The sequence below is a fragment of the Heteronotia binoei genome, chromosome 5, assembly GCF_032191835.1.
Source record: "Heteronotia binoei isolate CCM8104 ecotype False Entrance Well chromosome 5, APGP_CSIRO_Hbin_v1, whole genome shotgun sequence".
Taxonomy (NCBI): domain Eukaryota; kingdom Metazoa; phylum Chordata; class Lepidosauria; order Squamata; family Gekkonidae; genus Heteronotia; species Heteronotia binoei.
Window position 1 is genome coordinate 106,152,705 of NC_083227.1, and position 14,315 is coordinate 106,167,019.

The 14,315-nt window shown below is 45.4% G+C and overlaps 2 protein-coding genes across 2 annotated transcripts; both read right to left on the reverse strand.

Moving 5' to 3' along the window:
* Positions 1–853: 853 nt before the first annotated feature.
* RBM15B (RNA binding motif protein 15B) lies at positions 854–4,029 on the reverse strand. Its single transcript, XM_060239995.1, has one exon. It carries the CDS (start codon positions 3,879–3,881, stop codon positions 1,113–1,115), a length of 2,769 nt encoding a protein of 922 aa, XP_060095978.1. The 5' UTR covers positions 3,882–4,029; the 3' UTR covers positions 854–1,112.
* Positions 4,030–5,788: 1,759 nt separating this feature from the next.
* Positions 5,789–13,903, reverse strand: MANF (mesencephalic astrocyte derived neurotrophic factor). Its single transcript, XM_060239996.1, has 4 exons — positions 12,823–13,903; positions 9,775–9,902; positions 8,649–8,790; positions 5,789–6,212 (listed from the first exon to the last, which is right to left on the reverse strand). Exons 1-4 carry the CDS (start codon positions 13,022–13,024, stop codon positions 6,028–6,030), a joined length of 657 nt encoding a protein of 218 aa, XP_060095979.1. The 5' UTR covers positions 13,025–13,903; the 3' UTR covers positions 5,789–6,027.
* Between the last annotated feature and the right edge of the window lie 412 nt (positions 13,904–14,315).

Here is a 14,315-nt window from a genome sequence, read left to right on the forward strand (position 1 = left end):
TATGTATATTTTGATATGTAACCCTCATGTACCTGTTATAAGCCATTGCTGGTTTCCTGCTGTATACAAAAATGACCCTTTTGAGGTACATTACTCAGTTTCCTGTGCCCTAAGGGTTTAGGAGGGCAGGCTAATCAAAAGGAATGACAGATTGTAAAGTGGACCTCATAAAGGAGGGTCATGCAATAGCTCGTGATAATCCCAAGAAAGGAAGTGAGGAAAATGAGTGTCCATGACAGCCTCTCCTTTCAGCAGAATCCTACATCTACTTGCCTGTTATACATGAATAAGGAGATAAACCATTTGGAGATCTTACTACAATTTAGTCTACATGTGTCCACAAAGCATTTTTCCATTTATTTTAAAGGAACTGATAAACATTTAAATTTGGTATCGAGTTCCACTCAAGTACCTGGTTATCTGTCTTTCTGAGAAACCCACATTTATTACTGAATAGGATAGCTAAAAACAGCTTTGAATTTGCAATATTACATTCAATCCAAAATAAACACAATGGGGGGACAAGGTACCTGTCCTCTTTTATTGCACCAAGATTTGTTGAGGCCTTGAACTGAGCTTCACTATTCTCTTTGGTTACAAAGACTTCAAAAACTTTGCCAAGAGTTAAGTTGGTCCAATAAAGGATATGTGGCTAGGTAGCTAACCAATGAGGAATGAAGCAACCTGGCTTCAACTATTAAAGAAATCAAAAGATCACACAACCAGTATAATAATATCAAACAGTAGAAGAAAGGGCTGTAATGAACTTAAGTAGGTTGAAACAATTACTTGTATCTACTGGAACACAGAACCAGCCAAAGTCAGACCACAGAAACCAGGACACTGCACAAAGTTAAAAATCCATCGGTGAACAAGGCTTTACTGACAGCTTCCCATACATTTAAAAAATAAGAACACAGCAGACAGTGTCACGTATTAAAAACAAATAAAATGGGATTCATTAAAATGGTATTAAAATTAATTATAAACTAATAAAATTGTAGAATTTTTTTGGAGGTCTTTTGGAGCCCCACTCAAAATAATTGGCCTTAAAAGCAACCAGGTGGGGTGAGACAAAGAAAACATGGAATCAGAGAGAAAGAGAGTAAATGCTAGGCAGTGTCTTTGACTATCACTATCACCATATGTTCTTCTTCTAACTTTCCCAATGTTCTTAGTGCAGACTGGAGGTACTGCTGAGAGAATTCACAAGGAGGGAAAGCATAAAGCATGCCAGTACTGTCTCTGCCCTTTGCCCCTCCCACAGGAAGGCTGATCACCCCAGCAGCCTGTTTCTGTTTCAAGTAAGAGACCAGATTCCTGAGAAGCCGTCTTTGCAAGCCAGGCTCCACCACAGGGAAGGTCCCTTCAGCACCTGCCCCTCCTTGGGCAGCCTGGGTAGCCAGCAGTACAGCGTAGCCATTAGGACTTCCTTGCTTGATACGTCGAGTTACTTCGTCCAGCTTGGGCTGGTCAAGCCGAAGTCTCTGGGCGATCTTGAGCTGTGTTAGCTTTCCACCAGACAAGTGGTCTTTCAGAAGTCCATTAATGACTCCCAAGTCCCCTTCAAGGATATGCATAGATGTAGGGAAGCAGCTGTTTTTCAGGACAAGTAGCCCATTCCAGGCAAGCTGCAATGTATGGGCATAATCTGACAAGCTTTTTAATTTTTTTGTTTCCGATTTTGACTCTTCAGGAGTCTTTGATTCAGACTCACCAGTTCGATGATTGCGTTCGCTGTCCCTTTTTTTAGGCTGAGGAGGATCAGATGCTTCACGATGAGGCTTCTCCTCTGATGCATGCCGATTGTTCTGAAGAGAGTTATTCTGTTCTTTCTCCGCAGCAGGTTCTGTTGTGTGGTTCTCCTTTCGAACCCTATCTGGGCTGCGATCTGAAGTTGGCCCACCAGCCTTTGTCCTGCCTCTGTCTTCATAAGGTGAATGGGCAGTCCTCCCACGGTCATTGGAAAGGCTACGGCGTTTACGCCTTTCCTCCCAAGGCTTGAGCACACTGCGGTCACTATCACTGCCCCAACGTTCTCCACTGCGGCTGCGTGCTGACCGACTATAGGTCTCTAAATTATTTCTGCGCTCAGCATTTTTCACAGGGCTGGCCCAATCTGCCTCTAGAAAGCTCCTTTCCCTGTCTGAATAGAGGAGATGAGGAGGCGTCCTATCTCTGACTCTTAAGTCTTGCTCGAGACTCCTGTGTCTGCTGTAGCTTTCAGGAATCAATTCATAGTGTACAGGCAGTGGTGCAGGTTGGTACTGCTGAGGATATCGTGCTTCCTCTGCTTTGGCAAAGTCCACTCGAAGCCTTCTATCTGGCCCACCCAAAGGGAAACCCCTCATCTGTGCACAGGCAGCCTGGGCAGCATCCAAACTCTCATACTGAATATAGGCAAAACTGTCCCCCTTCACATAGTCAATAGTCCTAATGCTACCAAAGCGGTCAAATTCCCGGGCAAGGGCAGCGAGGGAAGTACTAGGACCAAGGCCACCCACCCAGAGTCGAGTGGTGGGATTAACTTTCCCATAGCCAATTTTGATAGGGTTTCTGCCAACAACCCGGCCAGACATGGCAACCTTAGCCCGATGTGCCATGTCCAAGTTTTGGAACTTAAGGAAAGCATAGGCTCCACCTTGACCCCGTGCAGGGCGCTTGATCACCACTTCCTCAATCATGCCATATTTTTCAAAAGCACGTCTCAGTTCCACTTCAGAAACATTGTGGTCTAGATTACCAATGAAGAGATTCCGGGTGGCTCTCTGATCATCCTCAGGCATGAGATCCTCCTCAGCTACTATGGGGTAGCCATAGGGGCGGCCGCGTTCATCATACAGCCCATAGTAATCCAGTACCCTCTCCCGCTCTCTGGAGAGTCCCAGAGCAACTGCCTCCAAGGCAAATGCTGCAGCAGCAGCTTGAGCATGTCTTGGTCTGGGCTCCCTGAGCAAAGGGCTAGCAACAGGAGACAGCGATCGCTGTTTATATGGATAAACACTATGGAGGGGGGGCAGAAATGCCAATGGTTCAGGGGATGGGGTGGGTGGGGGGGTGCGGCTTCGTCGCCCCCCTCGCAGGTACACAGGCTCCACCTTGAGGGGGCGATCAAAAAGGAGAAGCTGTCGGGCTCTGGCATGCCGCCGGGCATCTCGAGCATCTGCTGGATGCCTGAAGTTGACATAGGCAACACGGCCAAGATCAGGAGTATGGGAGAGTTTCACGCTAATGTCACTGGCACCACCGCTGGCAAACCTCTGGAACTGGCGAAAGAGCCCATCCTCCAGGAGCTGATCGGGCAGAGCCGGGCTTAGGCCGCTCACCAGCAGAGTCTTGTACTCACTGGAGCCCGGGGGTTCTCCTGCCAGCCCCACCCCAGCTGCCAATCCCAGCCCGGGCGCCAACAGCAAGGACGGTGCGGCAACCGGTGGGGGTCCGCCTAGCAGCAAGGAGGGCGTCACGACCGCTGCCGGCGGCACTTTGGCCTTGGCCACCCCCAGGGCCCGCGAAGTCGAGGAAGGCGGCGGCGGCGGCGGGGGCGCAGTGACGGCGGCCTGGCTGCTGCTGGTGCTGCTACTGCTCCTGGCGCTGGACGAGGCTGCGCGGTGGTTAGAATCGGCGCCGCCGCCGCTGCCTCCAGGCCTCTCCTCTCCGCGGTGGCTGCGGGAGCTGGAGCCACCCGGCGCGGACTTGTCCCGACTGCTGCGCGATGAGGCGGAGGCGGCCGAGCTCCGGTGCGGGCCCCGCCGGCTACTGCTGCTGCTCCCGCCGCTGGTGCTGCTCTCCCGCTCGCGCTCCCGAGGCCTCTTGGCGGAGGAGGCGCCCCGCGTTCCCCCCGACCCGGCTGGGCTGGAATCCCGCTCGCTCCCCCGCTTCATGGCTCCGGGGCCCGCGGCTCAGGAGGCGCCCCCGGCGGCAGCTGCCATCTTGGACAAAAGGGAACGAACGAAGGCGGCTCTGCCCAGTTGCCGCGCCAAGCGCACACCGCACGTCATCAGCCCGCGTCCCCGCCGCGAGAGGCAGCCGGAGACGGGCCACCGCCGCGCTTATAATGGCTCCGTCAGCAGGCGACCGCGACGCCACGCTCCCCTCCGCCGTGGAAAGGGCGGGGGGAGAAACGCCGTCTGCGTCGCTGGGCCAGGGTGACGAGGCTTCCAGGCACTCCTATGCCTTCCCGCCGCCGCCTCTCGGGCATCTTCATGGCGCGCGAAAAAAGCGAAAGTTGGCTGGCTCGCTCTTTCCCCTTTGCCTCTAACAGCACCCCGCCATACACAAGCCAGGCAGGTGAAGCTTGCGCTGTTTTGCTTAATTACTGCATGTCAGCCTGAGAGACAGATAAGCAGCAATAATAATCAGGAAATGTTGGCAGCCTGCTGCCTACATGTTGTTTAGTAACCCGAATGCGGCTGCTCAGTGAGAGTAACTGTACACGAAACACAGTAGAACATACCAGAATACGCTAGAGACATACCAGAATAGGTTAATGTCACTACACCTTTGCACAATAGCTACTTCTCTGGGCAAAAATACTAAAATACATAATTCAGTTGCCAACTTTTATTCCCATCTCCTTTTTCTTGCAGAGGACTTCTATAACACTTAAATTTTGTACTATTAAGAACTTTCTCATTTCTAGTTTCCTTCTCCCAGTAGATTTGCCTAGTTCTAATATTCAGTGTAACAAATAGAGTAAAATAAGCCGTTATAAAACACTACATTGTTTGACAGTTCTCTTTTAATCCCAAGTATCTTTTTCATATAGAGCTGTGAAATATTCTTGTAGCATCTGTCAGTGACAACTGTTGTACATTTAGTATGTTCATTTAAAACCAAACATTTCATCAATAGTGCCTTTCATCGGAAATATTTCAAGTTATTTATTTAAAACAAGTATACAACTCTCTACTAGCAGCTCTTACTTTTAATGATGACATTTCTGAGAACTGATATAGAACTCTAAAACTAGAATGGCTAAGTTCTTCCCAAGGAGAGTATAGGGATGTCTCCCACCCACCCCTAAGAAGCTCATGAATGCATTGTCCCAAAATAAAGTCCCCAGAAGATATCTAAGGGTAGATATCTAATCATAGTCCTCGCTTTCCTATTTCCTGCATTGGTACACACAGGATTACTACATCAAACTCTGTGCAAGCACCAATCATTTTCGTCTCTGGGGTGACGTCGCTTTCACAATGTTTTCACGGCAGACTTTTTACGGGGTGGTTTGCCATTGCCTTCCCCAGTCATCTACACTTTCCCCCCAGCAAGCTGGGTACTCATTTTACCAACCTCGGAAGGATGGAAAGCTGAGTCAACCTGGAGCTGGCTACCTGAACCCTCCTTCAAGTCATGAGCAGAGCTTAGGACTGCAGTACTGCAGCTTTACCACTCTGTGCCACGGGGCTCTTCTATGTACTGTACCTTCATATAAAAAGAATGCCACTGTTCCCAATTTCAGTTAATCCCCACATAATATCAGATTTCATTTAGATCATGTCACAGGCCTATTCAAATACAGCATGCCTGTTCACTCAAATGCCTGATATTCTATACATCTCCAGGCCATCTGGATAAGAAGTAGCCAAACAGAAGCATATAAGTCTTCACAACCAGGATGATAGGAAAGTAGCCTTTTTATCTTACAGTCAGGCATCTTAAACTAATGCAGCCTCAAACAATGAAAAGATACCCTTCTCAACATATTTTCAACATAATTTCAGTGTGTGCATTTGAAGATCTACTTTGACTTCAACACTTGCACTAAATTCAAACCAACTCATCAGACTGGATTTCTTAATTTTATTTTAAAAATTCCATACATATGTTGACATCTTAGCATAAACCACTGACAAGAGAAATGATAACTAAAGGCATGAGGCAGTTGAACCAGCATTGCAAGAACCGCTTCAATCTGACATTTCAAACTCAGTTTAATAAGTTACAAAACAGTTTTCCGTAAAGAAAATAGAAAGATTAACATAGTTTGTGTGTGATGTGCTAATGTGCTAGAGGCCACTACAGTGGTCAGAGGTCTGTCCTTGAACTGGCTGCCTTTGGTGCATATTTCGGCATCAGTTCATTGATTTTGCGAATGTAGTCCGATTTTTCAGCACAGCCTTTACACGTTTCACCCCAATCGTCTAGAATTTTCTTCAGTTCTTTGACTCTCAGCTTCTTCAGGTCCACAGTGCTCAAGTCAATCTGTTTATCTGATGGGAGGACAGAAAACTGGTAAATACAATGCCTCAAATAGCAGCACATTCCTTAACACTCTTATGCAGATTCCAGTGGAACTTGCTCCCAGTTGTGAATATAGTTTATAGCCATAGCATTAGATAATGGACTATCTGCAAGTCTTGAGGAAACATCTTTAAAGCCATATTTATTCAGTTTCCTCTGTTGTGCTTGTTATTGTTCATTGAAAGAGAAGCGTCATAGTTAATTCACATATTTCCATTATGTCATTTGAAAAAAAACAAACCAGAGCACTTAGTAATTTCTTCTAATTGACAATAACTTAAATTTCCATAGACTTCAATCCATACCAAATACCAGAGAGGTCTGCAACCTCTTTAAAAAAGAAAACGAGAGCTTTTAAGATATATCACAGGAGCAGAAGGGACACTAGAATAACCAATACATGAAAGGAACTGTAAAGATTAGAGATGCCCACAGAATGGGAAATGACAGAATAGTTGATGGTAATCCATGTGCAAACCATGTACCAATGTGCTAATATAATTACACAAGGTTGTTTTGCATGCTTTTATCGTGAGGCCTTTTATGGCTACTTCAAATTAAATGACTCAACAGTGGGCTACAGAATTTCTATGATTATTACACAGCTTGTCAATTATCACTAATGTATATTTTCATCTATATAAATAAGTTCTTTTATAGTGGTTCTTTGTTTATCTTGACACAGTTTGAATCCAGTTATGAAAGGCTGCTGACCCCTGTAGAAAAACTTGGGGTGAGGTTTGGGTTGATCATATACCACCAAGTGAAAATGTATCATTTTATTCAAATTGGCAAGTTTATTTCTTACCAGCTGTTCAGAGTGGAACAAATGACAATGAACTAGCAAATTGCCCAAAATGTAAAACTGAAAACGATCAAGAAAAATACTTGAAGATATATTTCATGTGTGTATGAAGCCACTTGAAAAGGGGAAAAAACAGCACCAACTATAATTAATATTATGGGGCAGAAGTGCCAAGAAACCCATAAGGGTAATTTAAGTGACTAGTGAAGGGCAGACTATGGATTTGAGGATTCCAGAAAGGTAACTCCCCCACCACCCCAGGCCAATTGATATTTGTTATTGGTACAACTTCCTCCCTTTGTATAGGATGGAAAAGTATGGAGTAAAAGCTCTGACAGAGGAAGTTATGGCAACAGGAATATTTGTAAAGGCCACCTTCATTTCCACAAATCAACAACATAATGAAAACTCAAAACCATCCCAGTTGTTAGAAAAGATTACAAGGGAGAGAAGATTACAGGAACAGGCAGGAAGAAAAGACTCCAAGGAAAAATGTTAGAGTAAGGGCTGACACTGTCCATGTCCTTAAAACAGGACCACAACTCAAAGAACACATCTGACATAAAAGATGTTCAGCAACAGAGGTCTCAACGGTTATTAATTCTTGCCTATAATAATTCTTTACATTGCTTGTAATCTTGTTTTACTTGTTATATTCAGAGAACAATTAGCTCCCACTCCGCTTAGCTTATAACTTAACAGTACAGTGGGATGCTTATCCTTTATGCATATTAAAGTTGATCTTCCCAAACTGTTACTTCTACAAGTTAACAATTTCCCTCCCAGAAATGCATTCGAAACTATTATCTTTGTCATCAGAATTATGGTCACTCTAATTCACAGTTGTAGGGACCACAACTGGACACACAGATGCCAATCAAGTGAAACCTGACCAGTGCATATGAAGGAGGCAAATATTTTATTCTACAGGCTGTAATTGGTTTTATTATGATTTTGTGATTTTATTTCTATTTGCTGTACTCCACTTATTCACTTTGACTTACTGTGCAAAAGCCATACTGTATACAAGACAGCCCTACCCCAGCACTGTAACCTTTTTAGTTAACAGATTATCAAGTTATATTGCCCAACCTTTGGTCTTTGGATGAGGCAGCGGGCTTCTATTTATCGATCGGTTGGTCTCCTCCACTACGGTTCTGCTGCTCTACTGCACTACTGTACTGTGGTACTATTTTGTGCTATACCACCTATATGTTGTAATTGGTTTTATTATGATTTTATTGTGATTTTATCTCTATTTCCTGTACTTCACTCTGAGCCCCCAAGGAGCCCCACAATATAACGTACGAAAGAAAGTTCCTGGAGATGTTTCATTCAATGCACTGCTCATATAAGGCAACCTGGCTGAAGCCTTTCAACTACAACGGTCCTCTTTACAAAGGGACACTCAGCACAGGTGACTCATCCAGAACTAGAGATCTTTCTCAAGTATGCACAGATCTTTATTGCAACAGGTATCAGCATAAGATGATCACAACCATTTCAGAACGTACAGAATAGACAAAAGTCTGGATGCATACCAAAACACAGAGTGAAACAAGTCCAATAAACCCTTTATCATATGTCTACTTTTACTCACCATACTTCAGCTCACAGATCTGACTATCTTTCTTCTTCAGCTTCTCACAAATCTTTTCAACAGGAATGTGATTACTCAAAGGTTTTGATACCTCATTAATGATTTTAGTGGCTGCATCACTGGTTGCTCCAATGTAGTAACACTAGGAGGGGAAGATGCAAAGAAATGGGAGTTTTTAGATTTAAAATGATTTTCTTTAGTTGCAGCTTTCTCTAGCAATTTGTCAGATTTGTCTCACAAAACTGAATGTGTTAGCTATTAGCTTAATATCTTTAAAGATTTCTGCTTCCTTTCAAAAAATAAAAACAAGTGACAACTCCAATACAATAGTGCATCCTCCCAGTATTTAGAAGTCTACTGAATTATAGATTATTTTCCCCCCAAGGGCAATCTGAAGCTTCGGCCACCAAGAAAGACCTGATGTTGTCCAAGTTCTAATGCATTAACATAACTACCTGTTACATTTGGCTTTTCTTCAGCCCCTGACAGAACATCTGACAGAAGTTGTTTCTGACTTGGTTATGGTTTAATGTCTGAATCGCAAAGACAGAAAACTTAACTGCTGTACCCTGGCAAACTCCTACTCTCTTATGCCATCTCTCTTAAACGTCCACTGGTCTGCTGAGCCATGGGAAAGGCACCAGCTTTTGGATGTTGTTGAGCCATGTCCTTGTCATTCTGGGATTATTTGTTGGACCCCCTGGGGCAACCTACTGCAGAAGCCTTGCCATTGTAAGTTGGAGCACTGATGGGGGGCATCTTGCCCACTCCCAAACACAAACCCTAACATCACACACTTGATAATTCTAGAGCTATATGTAGTCCCAAGCTAGTGTTCAAACACTTGTTATATAGAGACTTCTTCTGCAGATGCATTCATGACTGTCAAGTCTGTGTGTATTTAAAGACCTAGTCACCTGACAGGAATTTCTATTCAGCTTAGACCATGAAATTAATTTCCATTCAAGGCCTATTTTAAAATTGATTCTTCTTAAACTTTACCAGTGCTTCTCAGAGGCCAGTACTTCAAACAACTAAGAAAAAGTCTTGAAAGAACTTTGGTTTTTTGTTGTTCTTTTCCATTAGACTGTCTCCAGAACCTGAATCTCACTGCTGTTACACTTACCAGCCGGTTCTCTTTGCCTTTTGCCTCTTTACAGGATTTCAAAAGCTCTTTTTCAATACTGTTTGGTGTGAATTCAGCATTCTTGTCCTTTAAGCTTTGGTAGAATCTTCCCATGAATGACAGACATACTGTGAAGGAAAGAAAAGATGGAAAGGCTTGTAATGCAGAATATATTGTAATTTGGAAGTAGAATGGATGAACCTATGTCTCCTATAAGTTAAATGGAGCAGGGCCTACAAAGATCATCAAAGAATTCACAGACATTAATGATGAACACATCGTCACAACCTGTAATGAAGAAGACAAAAATAAAGAGACATTGTACACTTAACATGATAGAAAAGCAACCACTGGTGGAAAAATATGTCCACCTTACTTGTATTAATTGGAGACAAATGCTGCAAATGGAGGTGCAAAGCATATGTGCTTCGTCCGAATGGCATATACTTCCTCTTCCCAAGTCAATAAGTAGAGGCAGTATGTGTCACTTTGCCATAAGCCCAGTTTGTTTCCACCCATATCAAATAGGTGAAACACGCCATCTTACAATTTCTTGCTGTTCAACTTCACTCCAGATTTGAACCTCTTGCCCACACCAGGGGCAACAGTTATAAAGGACAAGCAATATACACGCAAGCCTTTGATGTAACTGGGACGTATCTGTTCGTACATGACATTACGAAGCTCTGGGTTCTTAGATGTGTTTGTTCAATGGCAACCTCCCCACCACCCTGGCCCAACAATGGCAGTCTGGAAGCCACTGCCCCCTTCTGTGCTGCTGGCATAATGAAAAAAATTCCAAGGCTGTGTGGAAGGACACCACAACCAACAACATTTTCCCAGGTTCCAGAGCCATGAAGCCAGCACAGGGAGAAGCCCAGCTGCATGATCTTTGTATTATACTGGTGGACTAAGAAGACACTGTGCTGCAGCAACTGAAATCCTCCAGTTTAATGTGAGAAGGGAATTTGATACTCCAAAATGGAGCCTATTTCAGCTCAGTGTTTAGTGACTCAGAGTTCAACTCTGAAACTATGATTGCAGTGCAAATAAGTAGTTAAGCTACCAGCCCCGTATTTAACTATATTTTGAAGTATGAAGTACTCTTACAGTTATCAGTACGGTAGTTCTGGCATCTTGGGAGATGCAGAAAACTATTTGTGTGAGATTGCTACATCCCTGAAGGTCTTGCAGGGAGATTTAAAGACTTTTCTTTTCTGGAAAGGCTTCAACTTGGATTGATAGGGGTTGACGGTTGTGGTTTACACCCCTAAGCCTGACTGTGTTTTTAAAGATGTTTCAAGGTGATTTTATCCTAATTGTTTTATACTTAAACTTGTATATTTCCTTCATGAACCACTGCATGGGGAAAAAACAGCCTATAAACACACTAAATAGGTACTCTTGGTTGGATCCTGCCAATAGTTTTCCTTCAGTGGGGAATGGGATTTTAACTGACTCTTGCAAGACACCTGATTCATTATGTTCTCGGGTTGCAGAAGGAAGGGGGAAGCAGAGAAATCACACTCTACTGATGGAAAACTTTTCCATCACCAAACATTTTCGGTAGGACTCAAACAATTTTAAAAGAAATTTAAAATTGAGAAGCGGCCCACGGGGAATGGAGAAAAAATATATACAGTATAATACAGAAGCTGGGCGGGGAGAGGTAATATTTACCTCTCTATAGACATTTTTGAGGGAAACAGCACACATCCTCCAATACCAACTGCTTATCTCCCATGTAGAGATAAAGATGCCAAATGCACACTTGCACTATACTGTTTTAAGTGATTACTGCCCACTTTGTCCACAAACCCCAACAGCCAGTAAATGCTAATAGGCTACAGTTTTTGCCTGCCAAAGGTCAGGGCTAGTAGACCATGAAGTCGGTTACCTAGCCCTGGAGTTCAGCAGGCTCACTACAATCAGGATTCTACAAGCCTTTATCTCTCACAGCCCCCCCTCCCCCCCCAAACACATTTGTTAAGGGCTAATTTATATAGCTATCTACATAACCTGTTAACTGCCATATGGTCAGCTTAGCTGTATGAACTCAACACCACAGATTAGCTATCCTGAATAAAGCTTCTATATATGAACAAAATACCTTCCAATGGGGCGAAGTTAATAAAATTTAACAATGCCAGTTTGCACTGGCTGTATTCTCTCTTATTCTTCCACTACTCAATATTACAGTAGCTGAGCAGTGGCCAGCTCTTACAATAAAAGTGTGTTATGTGCCTGGACATGACAAACTTTTCCCCAGAAGCCCACATATCAAATCCCAGGTGTGTGGAGTGCTGCTGTTAACTCCATTATTGGTGATTCCCCCTCACCATACGCTCTACAGAAGAAATTTACCATTAATGTATTCCAGTGAGCCTTCACTTGTCTTTAATCCAAATATACATTAATAAAACCAATAAATTATAAACTGTCTCAAGTGGCATCATCTCTCGTTCATAAGGCAAGGACTGAACAAGGAATACACCCTTTTCCCAAGAGAGAGCAGCTCACTCACACTATCTCTGCCCGAGGGTGAGAACAGAAGCCCAACTGCACAAGAAGGACATTTACCTTGGAGAAGCAGCCATGTGGCAGGGAGGATTCATGTGTGTCACCACAATTGCCCTGACACCTGGGACCGACCACGGCTTAATCATAGGCTGGCTATTACTCGACGAGGCAGGAGGCGACACTTATTTCCCACTTATTAAGGTACGAGTGGCCGGCCTCCATCCATCAAATCCCACCCTAGAGGACCCGATCCTCCTCTTGTGTCTTCCACCTCTTCCAGGAACTTTTCCTGGCTCCTTTCCAGTGGGCCGCTTCCTTTTCTTCTTCTGAAGAGACCACGAAGGCGACTCCCGCAGCCCATAAGATCCCCACACACCTCTGAGGTGGCCTGGCACATCCCCCCCCCCCCCTTCGGAAAGAAAAGAACCGGGAGAGTCTCCGAGGAGGCGGCCGAGTCAGCCGCGCTCTTTCCGGAGCAGCCCAGCCGGCACGCCGTAAGACTGCTTCTCGCCCTCCACAGAGACTCACCTTCACAGTCGCCTTCTCGCAGAGCTCGGCTGCTGCCCGGGAGCAGCATTAAGGCCAGCGCCGCCCAGAGCCCGTTGGCCGCCCGCATCCTCCCTCTCGGAGCCCACCTCAGCCACTGAGCCCCTTCGCAGCCGGCACCTGGACGACACTCTGACCGCCCACGCGCCAGTCCATTGGCTGCCATTCCCTTCCTTTTCCTCATCGCGGGCCGCCATTGGTCCACTCTGCTTGAGGACTCCACGCTACGTTGCCTGGTTGGCCAAGCTGCTTTCGGGACAGGAGAGTTGGCGGCCGCCGATTGGCTGAGTGGCCTCTGAATGAAAAGAGGGAGAGGCACATTTTCTCGCAAACTGGACCCATAGTGGAGCCATATTTATTGAGGGCGAAGGGCTCAGCAAATTCAAGGAGGAAGAGTGTTGCCATCTTTGTTTGAGGTCCATGCATGCCAGAGAAGCGGCTCTGACGACGAGCAAAGTCTGACTCGCGTCAAGAAACAACTTCAGTTGTTCACACGTATAACGCAGGGGCGTGAATACCACGCGAAGCTCACCTAGTTCGCTCCCCTTGACGCTTGAGTGACCCACCGTCCCAGCAGCGTCGGAGCCGTCTGATAGCCGAAAGCTTCAAAAAACACGCTTTGAGTCGTAACTGTCCAGGCGCCCCTCGCAGCGTCGTCTTTGGTGCCCCTCGCGGAGGTTTTGGACCCTTCCCTGGGCCGGGGAAATGGCTTGGCTGGGACTGAGCTGCGTCTCTCGGGGGCGCCTTAGCCCACCACTCACATTTAGTCCAGCAAGTCAGCCCGTCGCCCTTCCGGCTTCTTTTTTCAGAAAAGGAGAAATGTTAACATAATTACTTCAGAATGAAGGACTTGAGGTTCCGTGCAAATGCATGCTCGACCGTGGTGTCTTCAAGGCGCGCGGGGGGGAAGGGGGGGGGGAATCCGGGTGTTTTTTCAGTAAAGAAGGTGCTGTGTTTATAAGTGGCGAGCCAATGGACTTGTCCCGCCGGACTAGTTAAGAAAAAGTTCCTTAGTTTGCTCTATGATATTTCTGGATGGTGCGATTATAAACCTACATGCATATTCTAATATAGGGCTTCCTCGCGTTCTCGTTTTATTCGTTAAGTTCCTGCTTTGGGGTCTCGCCCCCAGCCTGTTCTGCAGGTGCTTTGCTCCCTCTAGTGGTGGATTCGACGTCAAACAGGCTTCCCCCCGCAGTTTAGTTTCCTGCGACGTCTCCAAAGAGTTGGAAACCACTGGGGCTTGCCCAGGGGTACTGTCTTTCCCTTTTTATCATTTGGCATAAGGCTTGACCTGTTTGCCCAACACAGAGAACCTAAGGGCACTGTTGGCATTTAATGGTATGTGTAATGTTAGACTAGCAAGACTGAGAAATTTGTAGGGGAACACTTCAATCTTCCAGGACTTTCAGTAGGTGATCTCAGAGTAGCTGTTTTATTGCAAAAGAATTTCAGGAACAGACTAGAAAGGGAAA